We start from the raw sequence: 20,138 nt of genomic DNA, 5'->3' as shown, positions 1-20,138 counted from the left end.
TGTGGCTCTCTTTGTCGACACTTGTATGAGATACATTGCTTGTTAAACCTTTGAGACAATTTATATACATATGTATGAGAGGGAGAAAACCAAAACAATAAAATGAACATTTCCTTCATTTCCTTCATTTTATCGTAGATTACCAGTGATTTACTCCATCTGAACTTTAGCAAATGTATTTTTTTTAGACTATCACATTCTGGCAGCTTAACATCTGGGGCTTTCCGACAAAGCCTTCCCTTTGCATATAAGCTCAGTATAATACAGAATTATCAATAATACTCTGGGGAATCTGCAGGAAATGCTGACGGCCGTCATCAAAGCAAATGCCAGTGACAGGTCTGATGAAATGTTACAAAAGTTCTCAATTTTATATTATTTATTTATCTAATGCTAACCCAGTTACCCAGTGTTTACACACTTAGATGGACAGAGACAGATACCAAAAAGTACACGGCGCTCTTCAGTACCATTGACGTGTGCTTTTTCTGGTGGATATACTATATTATTATACATATATTTTATTATTGCAGTTATTACACACTATGGAGATTTTCTCTCTTAATGCACTCCAGATTTTTTTTACATTTCTGTGCACTGCAATAAAATAAAAATATCCCAGGGGGTAATAAGATGCGGTATTTGAACAGGATGTTAGCCTTGGGCCTGCCCTGATGATTGGTTACCTACATACATGTCATTCTGCATGTTACATGCGCAAATTCTTTAGCAATGTAAGCAATACGCATAGGGGACATTCCTCTGGTTTCCATGGTGATGTTCTTCATATTTGCTGTGCAGTTCCACTGAATCTCTAGCCTCATTAGTTATAGATGAAATGTGTAGTTTTTTTTAAGAATGCAGGAAATGAAGATGTTTACTTAGCATTCCGCACGGTTTACTCAAACACAAGGGAGTCCTGTACAGTACGTCAGTGACGTACGAGGCCTTCACTCAACAAACAAGCTCGCTAGTGACGTCACTAACCTATAACCAGGTGACTTTACCGTCCTTTGCCACAGTTGATGTGGGTTGGCTAACCTGTCCTATTTGGCCGCTTCTCATTGGTCAGCAGGAGAAGCGTCTTACAATCCTTGTTTGTGATTGGGTAGCGCCCTCCGTGCTGTAAATCCCTTTAGTAAGCAGTGGGCTGGGCTAGTGATGTCAGCGGGTGTCGGAAGTTCTCAGACACTTAGTGCAGGGCGGCTTGGCCCCGGTTCTGTTTCCCTCAGCAAGGTGCGTATCAGCGGCTCGGGCTCCCTCCTGCATGTGCGGCATGGAGCAGCCGTGTACCGGTCATACGGGGCTATTGATATATCCGTGTGCACTCCCTGGCAATCAGGGCCCTGCGTTGGTTACAACAATCCATATGCATGTAATGGCTGCATGGACAGCACCGTTATATATGTGCATGCACATACGCTGGCAGTACTGGTATGTCCATATACATACGGCGCTTGTGACTTCGTGCAGCCGAGCTGGTGTGAGAAAGCCAAGGGGGTGTATTCACTGCAGCGAGTTATGCTTTTAACGCTCACTTCCCCATTCATTATAAAGGGCAATAGCCAGCAAGATCCCCCAGCGTGAATGCCCGAGCTGCCCTGTATAATGCATAATTCAATGTAAGGACGCTGAAGAAATCTCCCTTCAACATTACTATACAGTATACAGGGCCAGCCAAGTTCCTCCGCAGCAGAAGCTCATTGGGTTTGGCTTTTCATAATGCATATGCGCTGAAACAGAACCCTCCCTGTAGTGAATAAAGCCCAAGGTCAGCATTTGCCTGCTGCTCCGAGCCGGGGTCACATCTGTCACACCCAGCCTGTCGCCTCTTCCTAAAATAAACCGCGCTGTAAGCCATTGGCGTGCCGAACGGCAGCACGCGGACACCGGGCGCTAGCGAACAGATATCCCGGGAATGTGTTTCCACAAAAAGGAGGGTGGTTGACATTTATTTTCACTGAGCCTAGCAGGTTTCCCTAGCCTTAATGACTAAGCTGGCCCTGTATAATGTGTAACTCAACGGTTAAGGAAAGCTCGCTGTTATAACTATACATTATACAGGGCCAGCTAAACTATTCTCGCAGCTCACTGGAATTGGTCCTTCATAATGTATAGGAGCTAAAACACGGATCTCTAGCAGACGCTTCGTTTAGTGAATAAACCCCAATGAGTCAGAGCCTGCTCTATGATCCGTGTAGATCCCATCCTATATATTAATGTTCTATTGTCCCCGCTGGGACATGATGATTTAACCCTTTGGTGTACACTCGAGACCATTTTACCTAGCCGCGCATCCAGCTGTGCGAGCTCCATCTCTGGCTAGCGCTGGCTTCCAAGCTTCTGCTACTCAGGCATGTGTGTGAATGTGGTTGGCTGGCGGGGAGTGGGAGGCCACCAGGCGTTGCGGAGGGAAGTGGCTACAAAAGGGCGGGGCGCGAATTCCCTACCTGTGACGTAACATGTGTTACAACTACACCGAAGCGGGGCTGATGGGTTACCAAAAGGGCTTCAGATAATATAATTCCGCCCCTGTTAAATTAGCGAGTATAGATGTGGCGAGGGGATGGGATACGTGCGGCCCCCATCGTGCTCTGGCTCTGGGTGATGGGAGTTGTAAGTCATTACTTGTAGGGGGTAGTGACTGTAGTGGGGTTATACATGGTGCCCCTGCCTTAGCCACATGATTCAGATGAACGGGTTAACACATTACTCACCAATGAGAGGAGGAGGCAGAGTACGTGCACCATTAGGCTGCGCCTCCTTTGGCTGGAGGGCTGTCACATGCCATCTCGGACACGCCCACCCCCATTGATGAAATGTAGATGTCGAGTTTTTGCCCCTGCCCAGTGGATGCGAGGAGGTGTTTCTGTGCACACGGGGGCAAGTAGTGTAGGTGCCCCTGACAAGCTGCTCGATAAAGTCCGTTTTTGCCCCGTGTCTTCTGTTACCACCTCGTCTTTGTTGGGGGGTTCAGCAGAACATCTCCCCTCCGCACAGGAATCTGCCCGTGTCACTGCTGGGGCTGGCACTCTCATGTCTGCCTGTTGATAAGATCGCTGATTACTCGTCTTGTGATTGATTCTTGTGTTAGAATATTTTGCTGAAGCTTATAAAAGGATGTCTTCGTTTGCAGGAGGTATGTAGACATTTTTTTAAAATTAATATAATTAACAGTTTTTTGTTAATGCAATGAGCCCTATATTAATGAAATATATTCTTGCCTAACGTGATGCATTTGCCCAGACTGCCCACTGCCACCTCCAACATTTCTTGGCTTAAAATGCTACCAATGCTGAAGCTGTGCACACTGATGACCGGCAGTGTACCCTCCAGTACCTCCTGATGAGGATTCCCCTAATTGTGAATCCTAGATAATTGCTGGTGGGGAGGAGGAGGAATACGTGCAGGAACCACAAGCTGCTCATCTCTGCCCTCCAACTGTATGCTCTTTGCTCCCAGCCCTCTGAGATGATTCTCTGTAATTAGTATTCTTGGTGTAAATGACTGTTACATTGCTGGCAGGCTCTGTTTAATGTGTATGCGCTGGGAAAAGGCAGGGGCAATATCCAAGGACCTGGAGGTCACAAGGAACAGAAATGCCTTTACTGCAATGCTGTAATGTTCTTCCTGACAGCATTAATGTATGTTTGCATAGAGGCAGGATTGGCGGTGTGCAGAATGCAGAGCCTGTGTACTGGGATATGTGTGGGAGAGCTCGGGATAACACTGGGACCTCTTGCTAGTGGATACAGGGATAATGAGCCATAGATTCCCGCTTTGGGGCTTCCCGTTTCCTAAAAGAAACACAATTTACTTTTAACACTGCTCCTATATTAAAAGGCCAAATGTATATTTCCAGTGTTAATGCACCGAAGAAGACATAAATTAATACAATAAATTGTTCTATTTTCACTTCTTTACGATCCAACCAAACTGTGATAATTGTGCCGTTTCCTTCCCACAAGGTATAACTAAATGGTTATTTATTTTCTTCCCGTTAACTTGGGGTCTTATACATTAACCAAGAATACTGTTAATTTTGTAATTCTGAGATTGAGAAATCCATTTGATCCGTGTTGCCCCATTTCCGCATCTTAATTGTTGGGACAGAATCAAGTACTATTTTTCAATGATTTAACTGCACCCCCCCCCAAAAAAAACCAACAAACTTTGTAGACATGTTTATTAGACTTAAATGAGTGCATTTCTATCTGTCTTCATTCACACTGGAGGCTTTTTGTCTATTGAGGTCATAAAGCCTTTGTACCATCTGGTTTCTTATACATCTCCCGCACTGCATTGCTGTTAAAAACATTGCATTTTTTAAAAACATTTTTTAAGGGATATCGGGGCCAAATATTGTGTTATTTTACCCATGGCATTGACGTGATGCTACTCGCGGTGTGTTGTGTGTGATGCATGTGATCTCTCGGTGATTAGTGACAATAATAGGAATAGGGCTGATCGGTGCGAGTTGCACGTTCACGTTTCTTTTGTCCGAATCATCACTGAAATTCACATCCTGCCATTCCTGTTATTTTGAACAGTTATCAATCTGTCTGCATTTCAGTGATGTGAAGGAGGAAATGTTTTATGTCTCTGGTTTCCCTCCGCGTTGTACTGTAAGTGACTAATATATTTTTGCGTGCAGGTTGTTCGTAGTGTTAATAGCGTTGCTTCACATTGGTTTGTCCGGCTTGCTGTTTAGGACCTTGCTGTTAATCATGTAATCTTTGGGTTTTTCAGGGATGATGAACCCCGTAGACTCACGTTTGGCCTGCGCGGGCTTCTAGTTGGCCACCAACATTCTAAGGGGAAATCTGTACCCTGACACTGACCCACATATTGCTTGAACAGCTACCGTGTTTCCCCGAAAGTAAGACAGTGTCTTACTTTCTTTTTATCCCTAAAAGCCCCACTATGTCTTACTTTCGGGGTATGTCTTATATTGGGAAAAAATTGAGAGTGATGGGAGTTATGATGTACTTTTAGAGCATAATTAGATCATGAAAAGGACATTGGAAATGGTACAGCATAACACCCATCACTCTCAATTTTTTCCCAATATAAGACATACCCCGAAAGTTACCAATCAACACACCTACCAATCCACACGTATACCAATCCACACACATATACACAAATCCACACACGTATACACAAATCCACACACGTATACACAAATCCACACACATATACACTAATCCACACACATATACCAATCCACACACATATACACCAATCCACACACATATACCAATCCACACACACATACACCAATCCACACACACATACACCAATCCACTCTCACTTAATTCTTTCCTACCTTTCCTTTCTTCTTTCAGCTTCTTTTCCTCCTCTTCGCTCCTCTTCTTCAGTTCTGTCTTCTTCCTGGTTCAGAGGGCACGGACAGCGGTGGGCGCGGCTTCAGTGTTGTGCGCCGGGATCTGACAAGAAACCCCGGCGCACAACAGCTGTTGCCGCGCAGATCACAAGGGAGCGGTATCGGAGGTCATTAACAGACCTCCGGCTCCCTTGAGTGATTTTAAGCCGGGTTGAACCCGGCTTAAAATCACTCAAGGGAGCCGGAGGTCTGTTAAAGACCTCCGATACCGCTCCCTTGCGAGCCTGCTCCTCCAGCGGCGGACATTACTGTCCGTCTCTGGAGGGGTGCCGGGTGCCGCAGGTTGGCACCCCCTGGAGTGTGGCGCCCTGTGCGGTCGCACACCCCAAAGGTCGGCCCTGCTCTAAGGGGCCGGCCTTAGGGGTCTGCGGCCGCACAGGGTTTAAATAAAAACATCGGGGTTTTTTTTCAACTTTATTTAACATCCTCCATGTTAAATAAAGTTAAAAAAACTTTATTTAACATGGAGGATGTTAAATAAAGTTAAAAAAAAAACCCCGATGTTTTAATTTAAATCCTGTGCGGCCGCAGACACGTAAGGCCGGCCTTGGTGGGGACTTCCCGGCCCCTTAGAGTGGCGGACCCGGCAAATCCCCCGTGTTTCCCCGAAAGTAAGACATATGTCTTACTTTCGGGGTACGGCTTATATTAGCCGACCCCTCTGAAACCCCCGATACGTCTTACTATCGGGGGTGTCTTACTATCGGGGAAACACGGTAGTAACAGAAAGCATATACATCCAGCATCGCATTTACATACGTTTGCACTAATACACCTAAAACGTGGAGCTTAAGTATCCGCAAACTGAAAGGAATGGTGTGCTCACCTGAAGGTGCTAAACCTGAATTTGTGATGGGTGCCAGTGATATTCACTCCTAATGTATGCATTCACTTAATGCTGCTATCTACATACAATTATGCATTCACTCATGATGAACTTCCAACAAAGCATAGATTTATTTCTTCTGCATTGTTTTTATTTATTAATTAAGGGAACTTTACTTTCCGTAGCCACCAATTATATCTTTGTGACCAGTGATTATTTTCAGCCCACTCATGCCAGGTTGTAAACCAAGCTCGCTTTGGGGCCAGGCTGGCCAGCTGGCAGCTACAGGACATCACAGTCTGTCCTTGGACACCGTGCCTAATGCCTCACTGATGTGACTTGGCTACAGCTTTAATGGGGTTGGTGTGAGAGTGCTGCCAACCCAGTGGAGGCAATGGTGGTTTTGTAAGAAAAAAAGTGATAAACTAAAAAATGTTATGTACCCTTATGCAATTGAAAGCCACCAAATATGTTCCTTTAGGACTGACCAGGTTTTCAGCAAGGGCAGTGAATGTAGACCAACAGCCCTCCCAGCTGCTTGCAAAAACTCAGTGAACTGTCAAATTCTTCCGTGTACTCTGTGCAAGAAAGTTTCACAGGGGAAAGATGTTTAACCCCTCAATTATCTGTTGTAAACCTTTATGTAACAAACTGACCCTCTACAAAGGGGCCAAGCCTATTGATCTTAGTGCAGTATAGACCTGTTTGGTGACGCGCTGCATATGTCGGTACAGTGTTTTTGTATACAATGTTTGTCTTGTGTTCATTCATGCTGTTGTTTGACGTAATAAAATATTATGTCCAAAGCCGGCATGAATATATATATCCTTATAAGAAACTTTTTAAACCTGAACTGTCTAAATGCATGTTTCACGTTGGCTTTCCAAGCAGGGGAAAATGCTCTGAAGCATGCCTTTTAGCCTCTGTAAGGCGGAGGTTTTTCACCGCCATTGTATTATAACCGGGACTGGCAGTCAGGGCTGGTCCTAGACTAAATGAAACATTAGGCAACATAATATTTTAGGCAGGGGTAGGATGAACGTTCATGTGTAAGAACTTAATGTATTAGATCAAGAACCGAAAAATTGCAGGATCCTCTGCATACAAATGATTGTGACTTTTAGGGCTGCTGAACACTATCACACACTCTTACCCAGCAAGTATCCTGAGCTTCTAGGAAAGAGCAGCATCTTCCATGTTCTCATTTTAGAAAAGAGCCCATACAGCCCACACCTCCCATCCTACAACATTCCATGTTTATTTACGAGACCCTCCCTGTGTCCTCCCATAGTAAAAATTTAGTTTTTGAATTGCGTTAAGGCTGCTGCCTGGGACTCCTGGTGCTGCTGGCCGTTATGGTACAAATAGGAAGTGTGTAAACATATTTTCTGGTTAAAACAAAAAAGCATGAATGATAGAGAGTACTTTCTGTGCATGCACATGTGGGGTCTCCTTAGACCCCTCAGAGCTGATGTGTAAGCTAGCTCTGGAGTTGTCTAGTGGTGAGGATATCGCTTGTGCATGCTGCTAAGCAGGAGTGCTCAACCTGCAAGTCAAGGAGCTGGGGTGGGGGGTGAAATTCATACATGAATGAGTCCCTCCATGTATTTGCTAGTGAAAAACATTAATGTAAGATATTCCTGCATAAACAGAAAAAAGCATGATGTGCTTTATTCCATACGTATGATTTGTTAGGGAAACACATTTGGGTTTAATCACTAAAGGGAGCGTTTTTTGATTAATACTTAATTAATACTTCACTATTAATTATGAAAGGCTAAAGCCCAGTGAAGCTTCTGCTGCAGGAGACGTCTTCAATGGTCCCGTCTAAAGCTTCTGCTGCAGGAGACGTCTTCGATGGTCCCGTCTAAAGCTTCTGCTGCAGGAGATGTCTTCGATGGTTCAGTCTAAGGCTTTGTTCCAAACTTGAGTCGTTAACACCCATTCCTAGTTAGTCCTTGAGCTAAGCTAAATACAGTAACCATAACGGTAAGATTAAGGCTGAGTAGGGTGTATTGGAGTTATAGTCTGTAGTGTAACACAATAACAGAATTCTTACCTCAAGTGGTGTGGAAGCAGGCACGCCTGACCATATTCAGTCTTGCTTCAGGAAGATTATACGAAGCAGTAACATATTAGCTTACTAAATCACCAATAAACACGATCATTGGAAGGGCTCTAAGTTTGCAGAACAAGTTTGCCTGCCCTGTAAATCATCCATTTTTGAATGAACAAACAGAAGAAAAAAGTGCCACCTGGTAGCCATTAACCAACACATTTTAGATTTAGATTTTTTATTCTGTAATTCAGCATTTAAATGCTATTGGCAGAAAATTGTCAAATCTGTTTTTAATGAGTGAAATTGACATCCAATACCTCCCTATTTACAGTAGGGGTAACGCGAGGCGATGCTACCATTGAAAGCCGTTAATTAGTTGCTTAGAGGAGTTGTTGCTCTAAACTCCCCCATGATATGAGTTGGCAAGATGTTGATCTCTCCTAAAGTTATTCTGCTATAATCAATTTGCCATCTAATCTAGTGTGTTCTTAACCTGTGTATAATTATTTTCATGATTTGTATTATTGATGGGACCCTCATCTTTCCCAAGGTCTCTATAAATCTAGAGCCATCCCTGAGTAACAGCGTGTTGTGGTTTCTCTGGGTCTCTACTGAGACCGTGATGTGCCCCGGGACGAAAGGAATATAACGTGGTCAGCGATATGGTCATGATGCCCCTTCAGTCGTGTACACTAATAACAGCAGGTTCAGGTCGCAGCCTCCGATTTTAAAAGGAACAGTCAATCCACGTTTTATTGCATTTAATTCCTAGCATCAATACAGAAACGCATCGCAGATCTCCTTCTACCCCCTTTGCTGGCCCCCAGCCCGACAGATGAGGCCCTTTTGGGCTCGTTCTCAGTGGCCGTGTCACACTTACATTCTTCTATTCACTCTTTATTACAATCTCTGCAGAACCCTCCCCAGCCCGGCGAATTCTCTGGTAATAAGAAAGCGTTTGCAGCATATTTGATCCTCTTTGGGGGGTTATTCCTGCGTCTTTCATTTCAGTAGTAGAGGAGAGCTGTGCTATAGATACATGGCTTTAAACGTTAGAATTCATGTAAACACTAATACTCCCTTTGTAACATTTTTCTCCCTTAAAGCGATGCTCCCACCATCATGTGCTTTTTAATGCATATGTGACTCCTGTATATTTAAGTGGTGTCTCCTTTGCAGGGGCATGGGGGGATTCTGCAACCCCTCAAACACACACACTATTTGCTGTGTACTTACAAAGTGCCCAAATACGCGTTCTTACTTGGTGAGGCTGTCTGGGACATTAAACTCCCTGGTAACAGTTTCTTTAAGGTAACGTACATTGAAGGTCATTTGACCTTGGACAAGTCTATTTATGTCTAAAACCTTTGCGTCCGTAATAGCTTGACATTTTATCCTCTAGCCAGGGTCACTGTCTTAGTGGTTTCAGTGCTGACTGGAGGTTTCCATACTCTAGATAAGTGCATGTGAATGAGTTCATCCTGAACATCCCACTAATATACAAAAGTACTTTAATAATTAATGACTAGAAGAATAGGTTAGCGGCTCTCTGTTTTGGAGATGCCCAGAGTGTTTGTGCATGACCTCTCTAAAAGCTTGTTCCATATGGATTATTGCTGCCCTGTGTGCTACTAAACCTTTGTGTTGTTATCCAAAATGAAGGTGATTGTAGCGTCCACCAGTCTTTGCTAGTAGACTGTGTTTTCAAATTGCTGATCAGTTCCAAGGCAGACCTTATCCCACTTAACATGTCACACGAGGTATAATAATAGACCTTTGTGTTTGGTCATGTCTGTACAAATGGGCGTCAAGTTAGGAAAAATAAATTTGGATAGAAGATTTGGAAATGTACCATGATTTTCCTCCAAACGTCAGATCTTTGTGTACTCTAAATATGTGACATTTTCCTCCCTCGTTTCAGCGTGTTCCTAGTGTACACCGTTGGGATCACTGTCTGGATCATGCCAACACATAGTTGGACTTCTTAATGAGAACTCAAGATAGCAGGCTAAGACCTTTAAAAGTGATGGTGGGAACTGATCTTACACCAAGAGCCATATTGTTCACAGGGTTTTGCTCTCTGCGATATAGTGTTTGTGTCAATTCCTTAGAAAGCCATGCTGGTTTCAATACTAGTGCATAACCAAGATACAGGACCTGTACTCCAGGGGAAAGGAAAACCCGTACTCGAAACAGAAGCTAATGGGGGTAGTTAGGGAATATGGGTTGTAAAATAAAGGAGATTATAAATGAGATAAGGTATAATTTAGATTCTCCTGACTAGTCAGCTAGCAAAGTAGCAACAGGGGACTTGGCTAATGTTACTTGTGCGTTGTCATTCATCACTGACTTGGCCCACAGGGGAGAGATTTGGCAGTTTATTGCCCTTGTGACTGGAGTAGCTGTCATGGAATAGTTCCTAGAAAAACTATGGCCTCATATTTTTGCATCTAGTATGAACCTCGGGGTCAATATTATGTCCCTGACTCAGGAGGACTTTAGGAACTCCAGATGTGTGTGGATGCACAGGTATGCTATTATGCATTGGCGTGCGCGTACAGCCATGGTAATAACTTCAGTTTCTCCAATTACGCCTACATTTAAGGAAATGGTTAATTTGCACAGAAAATGTGTTCTCCATTACACCCCAGCAGCGTCTAATACATTGCACAAGAGAAGTGCTCTCCTGCATATAATCGGCCTCTTGTTCGGGACGGGGCCTCCTTGGCCTCTCGCTGCTTTACCATTGGGAGCCAAAACACGTGCGGAGCGCTTTCCAGGCGCTGTACGAGCTGCTAGAACAGAGTCTGCAGTGTATTGTTACTATAACAGCCTGTTGTGCTCTTTAGTTTTGGGGTGTCAAAGTTCCATGCAAAACTACCCTATTAAAACTGGGGCTTTATGCCGGGGATAAAATATTATGCTGTGCTTTGCATGCTAGAATCATTTTGTTCCTGGGATCATATAAACACACATAGGCATGTGCAGTTAGAATCACAATGAGCTAATTTAGACTAAAAACTTTTAGTCTGACCAAGTCAGGGGCAGAATTTTAAGTAAGCCTGGAATATTTGTCCCAACTCTTTTTTTTATTTCGGGACAACTGTAAGTCGTTTTTTCTAGAACTACAGCTGAAAACTCATGGTGAAGCTTCTTCATAGTCTTGCTCGTGGTTACTTGCTACCCTCAAGTAAAACAGTTTATACCCCAAAGAAGTGGCATCCTGTCAATGGCTTTATTGTGTAGTGTGTTCTATATCCACCTATACATTTGTTTTATATATATTCGTCCTTTAAATGAAGTCACATAAATAGCCGCCCCTACTTAATACAGCCAAACAAAAGTCCCCACCACTTCACTGCACCTTTAGCTACACCGCCTAACAAGTGTCCCTCCGGCTGTTAGAAAATTTGATATACACATTTCTTTCTCATTGTTAATGTAGGTTAATTACATACATTTAAAATGCAATTATCATACCTTATGAAATAATCTGACGTACCTAGAATAATTGTATTGCACAGCTTTATTTTCACAAATGAGCCAAAGCAGGTTTTAGTGTTATAAGATTATCCCCAGAAGAATGCCTTCTGTAATACACATCAAAGAATTCATTCTGAAATCCCGTACCCAATGAAAACACGAATGACTCCGTTTATTGCCCCTGTTATTTTTTTTGTGTGGACAGAGATTTATGAAACTTTCTGTAAATCTTCTCTGCCAGCTTTGACAGTTTTTCCCCTGGTGGGGTGGGACACAGTGTTTTACATTTCTTTGGAGATATAAAATATAGCTTTCGGGCTGGAGTTCCCATCATCCTCAGACATGTATACCTCAAACCCCGCGCCTTCAAATAAACATTTTATTGAAGGTCATTTGGTAAAGTTGTCTGATCTTGTTGTTGATACAAGAGAAAACAAAGTTTTTAAAGACTCTTTCCTATCAACGTCGGTATAGTTTAGTTTTGGCACTGATCCCATAGTGTAATCCCAGTGATTAGTGGACATCTGTAACAGGTAATGGTCTATTTACTGGGATAATTGAGGCGTTCAGTTTTTTTCAGCCAACCAGGAAGAGCCTGTAGGTGTGATCTCAGCTGGCTAGTGTTCCTGTAGCCAAAAGTCGTAATTCTGTTACGGTTTTGGTTTTATATTCCTGAAGGAATCACCAGAGAACTGCCAGCCAGAGGCATAAGTCTCCATGGCTCAATCCCTTATGTTGTCATTATTTTTGATCTGTTTGTGTGGTTTGCGAAATGCGTTGCCTTGTTGTTAAAATAGATTATTGCTACGCTGGAGTGACTTCATTGTCATCTGCAGGAGTGTGGGGTGGCATGTCACTAATATGTAGGTGTGTTTGTTTCAAAAGCCGAAGTTTTCATAAACTGCTCAAATTCTTCATCAGTCCAACTAGTTTGGCAAGTATACATTTTTTAGTCAAACTATTATTTTTGGGTGCATTTGTAGACGCCCAATGGAGTGCATTTCAGCTACGCCATTACTGGATGACTAGTGCCGTGTATGTTCTTATTAACAAAGGGCAACCTGTTTTTTTTTTTTTGTTGTTTTAATTACTGGGAACTGGATAGAAGTATGAGCCTGAATATTACTGTCCCTTTTTCTCTTTAAACAAGAATTTCAAACAAATTATTTAAATGTCAGTTCTCATTAAATTCATATTTTTTTAGTTGATGCCATGGAATGTCACCTTAATTCCTGGATACATTCATTTATCATCCTAAAGCAGTTGAGGCTGCCATGTGGTTGCCTTATGTGCTTTCCTTGGCATGCACTAGATACTGTATTCACCCTCAGATATTGTAGGGATATAATATTGTCTCACGAACTCGTAAAGTGCCTATTAATTGGAAAAATCTGCCATTGCTTCCTGGACCGTCTGTGCGTACGGGGAGGGGGGATTCTGATAAGTGAAAAGTCCAGTGTTCTAGCATCTCTTGGTCCCTGTGTCACTTCACATATCTGACTGTATGCGGATAGCCATTAAATTAGTGTTCACTGGACATGGTACGTGGCGTATTGGTGGAAATGCATTCTTTACTGGACTAGGTCTCTGATCTTGGGAACGTAGCTTTTGGCTTCTAAATGTTATAGGTTTAAATAGCACAGCGACTGGATGTCAAATCGGTTTTCACCTGTTACTTCTTGTCACTACGCTGTCTCATATCTGCTTCTAAAAGCATCACAAATGAGCTAATTGTCTTATCCCAGGTATATTTGAGGTAATTCCAAGGCTTGGGGCTTTTGGTTTTCTCCTCTAGGACTCTGTTTTGTTTGTATTTTTATTTGGCTGATTAAATAATCAAATCAAAATTCAAAGCTGAAGAGTGTTACTCCTCGGCTCACACCGCATGTAATCCACAGCCTACACGTTGCTCGACCACGCGGCACTTTAACCCTTAAGTGCACCTCAAAATGGGTCCACAACTTCAGAGAAAATAATATTCAGACAAAGTAATGTTTATGAACATATGTATTTTACCTCATTTGGCTTTTCTCAGCGAGGGATCAGGATTTCATGCCCAACGTGCCTATAGCCAAGCACCGTTCTTTGGCCGTGAGACGCATAGGGCGGTCATCTATGGGGTGATTGATCCCTGACTAAGAGGACCAAATGAGGTAAAATATGTATATTCATAAACCATTGCTTTGTCTGAATCACCCTTTGTGTTTTTGTACACCCCCTTACTTTCCTAGATTTAAGGTTACCAGATCACAGCAGAAATAAAACTTCTAGCTTTCCTTTGCTGGAGCAAAATAGGAAAGACCATATTCATACACCAACAATGCTTGCATGTCATGACACTGCCGCCCCGTTATACTGATAGCTGATAGCCCTTTCACACATGCACCTGCAGTCCCAAAAGTCATGGCACTGGTCAAAATGTGTCCCCCTATGGAGAGTCCTAACTAAACTGGCATTATTGGCAACTATGCCATCATGCCTCTGGTTTTCTTTGGCCCCTGGCCCTCCTGTTGTAACCCTAGCATAGAAGATGTTCACACCAGTGTGGCTGGCATTGCTGATTACAACGAAAGTTTCCTCTTCCTGTCTTTGAAACCTTGGTGGTTAAAAAGACTTCTGTCCGAGTCGCATCATAATTCCACTATGTAAATGAAACTGCGTGTGTATATATTTAAGGACGTGCAACCTGGAGACGAGGATTTAATAATACAAAAATGGAGCACCTGCAGTGCTGTTCTTGTCAGAACCAGGAACACCTAGCTGTTAGGATTGGTCACAGACCCTTTCTTGGGTAATATATATAATTTTGTATTATAAATTATATATCTCGTTTCCCCGGTTCCTGTTATTGTTCTTGCTCATAGTGTCATTGGCCTAGCATTGTCTTTCATGATGTTTTCAAGTTCGATTTATGGACAATGCTGTTTTATAACCCTTTGTCAAAGGTTTGTGTGATCTGGAAAATTACCAAGGCGCGTTATGATAAGCTCTTATGACCCAAAAAAACCCCAACTTCTATAGAAGGCTTCAGCAGAGAGTGGAATTAGAGAGACAGGAAAATTATCTTCGCTTTGTATGTCTTCTGAAAACCTATATGACCCAAATTGCGGGATGCTCTTCAGAATTTGTCTGAATAAAACGTATTGCAAAGTTGCAGAATGTATTTCTTTTCTTAACTTAATATCTGTTGTGCTTTCAGTGGTAGAATAAAAATTACGTTTATAATAAAGGGATACAATCTCGTGTTAAAAAGCTGGAGGGAAGTGCAATTTAACACATCCAAACAAGATGTTGATATGACAGCTCAGCTCTATGACATAGTCAGTAAGGGAACTTAAACATGCGTGGGATCGGTATAAAGATATCCTGAATCTAAGACGAGACCAAGGACTGATTAAGGTCTGGGTCTTTGCATCAGGAAAAATGGGCAGACTGGATGGGCCGACTGGTTCTTTGCTGCCTTCAAATTCTATGTTTCTATCTACAGTCCAAGAGAACAACATAGTGTATTTGCCAGACCTGCCCTGGTGTCCTCAACCTGCCTCCTAAACCAAATGAATGTCATGTAATGCATTGTCCTGTAATAAATATAAAACTTTTTTTAATCTCTTCTACTTTTGCAAGCGGTCGTCTGTTTACACTGTACAGGCTGTATTTTGGTTCTATGCGTGGCATAACCTATTTTGGTAACTATTTCTAACACGCCTTTTCAGGAGATCGTAGCCATCTAATATCAAAACCAAATATACTGATTATTAATATGCATTGTTTGTACACATTCTCATGGAATCAGTTTTGTAGTAGTTCTGTTTATGTTTTTAAGATCTAAGCAAAGCAATGTCTGCCGGCGGGGTGTCTCATTTTCAACAAGCCATCCGGCAGGAACTGGAGGAGGCCATGAAGGCGGACCTGGAAAGGATATTATCTACAGCTCCTGAATCGGAACTAGAGGTAATAGTTTAATGATAACATCGTTTTATGTTTCATTTCTTCTAGATTGTAAGCTTGTTTGAGGAGGGCCTACCTGGGTGGGATTCTGGTGAGGAATGGGAGTGGCATGGAGTAAATTAAAAAGAGTGTTGAGAAAATGACTAGATCCTTATGGACCAAAGGGCAGCAGTACGCTTGACCACGTGTAGACTGTCCTGCTGGGCAGTTAGCATCCTTTGTCAACACAATGGGTCAGCAAGTGAGATCAGGGATCTTACCTGCCTATTTACAACGCAGAGGCCTGTGCTTAGCCAACATAGAGCTCTGTAGTTTCTCTCCCTTGCCCTTAGTGACGTTCTGAGGCTCGGGGCTATGGATATGGGATATGACATGCGCTGACACTAAATCCAAAATAAAGAAGCAGAGGCTCAGCACTCAAATGATAAGGTGAGTTTATTTCACGCAGGCAACGTTTCCACACACAGGTCTTTCTCAAGCCTTAGACCTGTGTGTGGAAACGTTGCCTGCATGAAATAAACTCACCTTATCATTTGAGTGCTGAGCCTCTGCTTCTTTATTTTGGATTTATTGAAGGACTTGGTGGTACCCTGGCTCGTGCACCATTTCATTACTGAGTGCTGCATTCCAACCTCTCTTTCTGTGTATGCCCTGACACTAGGCACAAAGGTAGAGACGTAGGTTCCGATGGAGAAACCGTTGGCCGGGCCTAGGGCAGCGCCTCTTATTAATCCATCTCTATATGTTTTCTTAAATGTCCTTTTCTTTTCTTGCAGCACATTAAGAAAGATATTGATGGGTTCCAGAGCTTGTTTCATAGATTCCTGCAAGAAAAAGGCCCATCTGTTGATTGGGGAAAGATTCAGAGACCACCGGAGGATTCTGTGAGTTGTTACATTGTGTTACACTTTCTTGCTGTACCCGGTGCAATTAACAGGAAACGCAGCTGCACTAATCTTGTGTGTTCCCTTAAGACTGTGGTTTTATGTGACTTACAACACTTGGTTTTAGTGTAAACATGCTCAGTAGTCTGCATATTTAATCTATTTTAGTCTTAAAATAACTCCCAATTTATTTTCTAATTTAGACTCCTCTCCCCTTTTCTGATCCCTCTGTGCTAATTTTTAAAGGGACACTCCAGCCATCATACGCACTTTAATGCATAAGAAAGCTTTTGTAGAAGGGGGGTGTTCTGGAGAAATGGCTATTACCCGGTGTACCAGAAGGCCAGTCAGGGCCTGTTCCTTGGCATCTAGGTGGCCTGAAATGTTATTACTATGCCTTCCTTACCCACAAGCTCAGAGTCTTCATCACTCAAATGACAGATCAATAAAAATTTGCGAACACATTAAGGTGATTTTAAAGAACAGGAATATTGCAAGTAGATGTTTTGAGAGAGTTTTCAGTCCAGCTGTGCCTGCTGTAGAATATAGATCTATATGCAAATTCTTCTCCATAGCATCACAGTTGCATATTATGTTATGTGGTTGTCACCATAGAAATGAAGCTGGCAAATGTAAATTCTGTTTTCCCTTTAGCTGTATGTTATGAGGAGATATGGTTGCATGGGCCCAGCCTTTGGTGGGACGACGAGCACCCACAATCCTACACTGGTGTACTCACCTCCTCACATGGGCTGTGATTTGGTAGGGGGGGTTATAAGCCAATACTTGGCCCAGCTCTAAGGTGATATTGAGTCAGAAAAGGTCTCATCGCGGCACTGGCTTAGTCAGTAGGGTCTCTACAAACCCACAAACACTGTAAGCAAAGGGAAAACTGTAATACATGTGTTAGAAAACATTTACTAGTATAGTACTAGTTTAGTACTAGTGTGTACTTTCAATATTGGTAAATGATTTACAGCTGATAAACCTACTATGTTTTGGTTCGTATGTAATACAGCAAATCACAGGCGGTAATGAACATGTTAATATCGATGCAGAGTGGGAGCGTTTATGTTTTTAGCCAAGCCCTGAAGAACTGTGACATGTTTCTTGCAATCCAAAAGCACCTGCATTTGTGTCGCAAGACAATTAAGTGCACCCAACCAGTGATGTGTTAGGTGCCAAAGACTTACCTCTACTGGGTGCCATCATATCCCAGAGCTCTGTCTCAGAAGGACACAGTGCTGGGAATAACACAGTATGGAGGCTGTTGGGGATCCAATAAAAAAAGCAAAGACTACAAGATATAATATCATCCGCTCTAAAAGCAGTATCATCTTCTAAAGAGTAGTCCCAAAAATGTGCTGTTATTTTAAGGGTTGACATAAATCAAGTGTTGCTGTGGAGTAAAGACAGAATAAGAATACCATCTTCTTGTTTGTGATAAATGGGGCGCGGAGGGTGCATGATTCATATGGGCACACAGCCATTATGCTAGCTAAGGAACTGGGCTTCTGAATAAGAAGCCTTGTGCCAATGTAATAATTCCCAAGGCCATTTTACCTTATCGCACTTTGACAAACTGAAGATTGACTTTGGCATAACAGGCACAGCTTTCTCTATCCTTTTCTGAGTCAGTGTCTGTTATGTATTAAACTTTTCTTGCGTCTGTGACTCCATGGATCATCTGATCTCCTTTGGTTGGGGGGATCTGTACTATGTTCCAAGAGAACCCGGCCTTAAGTCTCCTCTCCTAGCAAGAAACATTCTACTCCTATGAATATTAAACAGCACAGTAAATCCACATCTGTTGTGTTCCATCATGTCTCTGAAGGAATGGATGTATGCCAACCCTGGCCTGAACCCAGAATCCGAAGGGAATATAAAAATGAAACAAAGTACTGAAGTCCTTTTCACAGGCGCATAAGTAGGCTTTATGTCCCAGAGTGAAAAATTCCCACTAACAAAAAGTAGAAAAAATATTCACAAATATATTTTCTGAACATAAACAATGATGTACAGTATATATATATATATATATATATATATATTACCGAAAAATGCACGAAGTGGCATATTTAGGCCTAGGGTGGCTGTTCCAGGCAGGTGACAGGGCCTCTGCTCCATAACCTGGACCTGGGGCTCCACTGGTTGGGGGAGATCTCACTAAGTTGACTAAGTTCTTTACATAGGTTATCTAAGGAAGCAGATAGAAGCACAATTAAACGGTTGCAAGCCATGTTACACCGAGAGATTGTGTAAGTGTTAAGCACTTAGTGGGGAAGCACCTCCCGCTGCCAATATTAACAGTTCTGGCTGAGTGCTTTGTGATCATGCCGAAGACACAGATCAATACATGCTTCACTTAACAAGATTACCGCTAAAGGAACGTGCGATGCAACTTATAAAGAAGTAACACATTTTTAGATCTAATGCTTGAACAGACAAGGGCTGCTGGCCAGCTCGATTACAGGGCGCACCCGAATATAGGCCGCACCCTAAAAGTTAGGTGCTTTTTTAAAGAAAAAAAGTTCTTGGTAAAAAAAAAACACTTAGTGGAATAGATACAATGTGTGTGTATATGTGTGATAGATTTAAACTGTCATTTGTTAACGCAGTGTTATATGATGAGGACCGTGGGGAAAGCTGGCCTTTGGGCAGCCAGATGTGTCCTTGACATCTTCATTATTGAGGTTTATTCTCTAAAGAGGTAGTCGGTGGTAGACATGAGGGCTAAACTTTCTGAATTCCCTATGTGTTAAGGGCCATCCCCAGAAAATGTATCTGCTGAAATGGCCCTGCAAAATGCATAATTAAAATGGCTGTTCATGAGAAAACACTTACCAAGGTTGGCTTTTCATAATGCAAAGTGAAGTCAGGGAAAAGCTAAACTCTCCTGCCAACTCCCTCTTTATTGAATAAAAAATAATCTGGCATATGGTTTTCCTTACACTGGAGTTTTGGCCCTGGGGCATATACATTACTGTCATGGCCTCCTACAACTGGCATTTATATTTGACCACAAATTGCACTAAACCTGAGTTCAAATGTGATATGGTAGATATTGCTTTGCTAAGCTTTGGAAACCATAATGTAAAGGCTGAGGTAAGCTGTGTTCAATATTCTTTTCTTCTTTCGGTTTCATTTTACCAATACCAATTCTAAGCCATAACAAGTAGATTGTGTTACATACCAAGTGCCCCCAACCTTTATGTAAACCCAAATCATTGAGGACACCAACATCCTTGAACATCTAGACCTTTTTGACCTCATCGCAATGACTTTAATGTTCAGGAAACCTATCCTGAACATTAGTTTTTTAAGCAAATAACATTTAACATCTGAAATTAGAGAAGCGTATTGAACAGTAGTATTGCCTTTTTTAACACTGTCACTCCGTTGGGTGCAGAATGATACAGATTGAAATCTCTAGAAACTTATTTTAGCCAGAGTGACATGGAAAACAGAAGAAACGTTTGCCAGTTTCCATATCCCACAAACAGCATTTCTGGTTTCCATGGGATATGTCAC

The 20,138-nt window shown here is 42.4% G+C and overlaps 1 protein-coding gene across 2 annotated transcripts in view; it reads left to right on the top strand.

Moving 5' to 3' along the window:
* Positions 1 to 1,136: 1,136 nt before the first annotated feature.
* UGP2 (UDP-glucose pyrophosphorylase 2) overlaps positions 1,137 to 20,138 on the top strand; it is a 36,484-nt gene continuing 17,482 nt past the window's right edge. The window contains exons 1-3 of one of the 2 annotated variants that reach the window (XM_053459334.1): positions 1,137 to 1,236; positions 15,599 to 15,726; positions 16,500 to 16,607. In XM_053459334.1, coding sequence (XP_053315309.1) covers positions 15,613 to 15,726; positions 16,500 to 16,607 — 222 coding nt within the window. In that variant the 5' untranslated portion in view covers positions 1,137 to 1,236; positions 15,599 to 15,612. Of the gene's footprint in view, positions 1,237 to 2,839; positions 3,140 to 15,598; positions 15,727 to 16,499; positions 16,608 to 20,138 lie in introns of those variants that run through there. The other variant, XM_053459333.1, reaches the window with a different exon arrangement.

The sequence above is a fragment of the Spea bombifrons genome, chromosome 3 (assembly GCF_027358695.1).
Source record: "Spea bombifrons isolate aSpeBom1 chromosome 3, aSpeBom1.2.pri, whole genome shotgun sequence".
Classification (NCBI taxonomy): Eukaryota; Metazoa; Chordata; class Amphibia; order Anura; family Pelobatidae; genus Spea; species Spea bombifrons.
The sequence above is the reverse complement of the archived record's forward strand: the minus strand, read 5'-3'. Positions and strand labels throughout refer to the sequence as shown.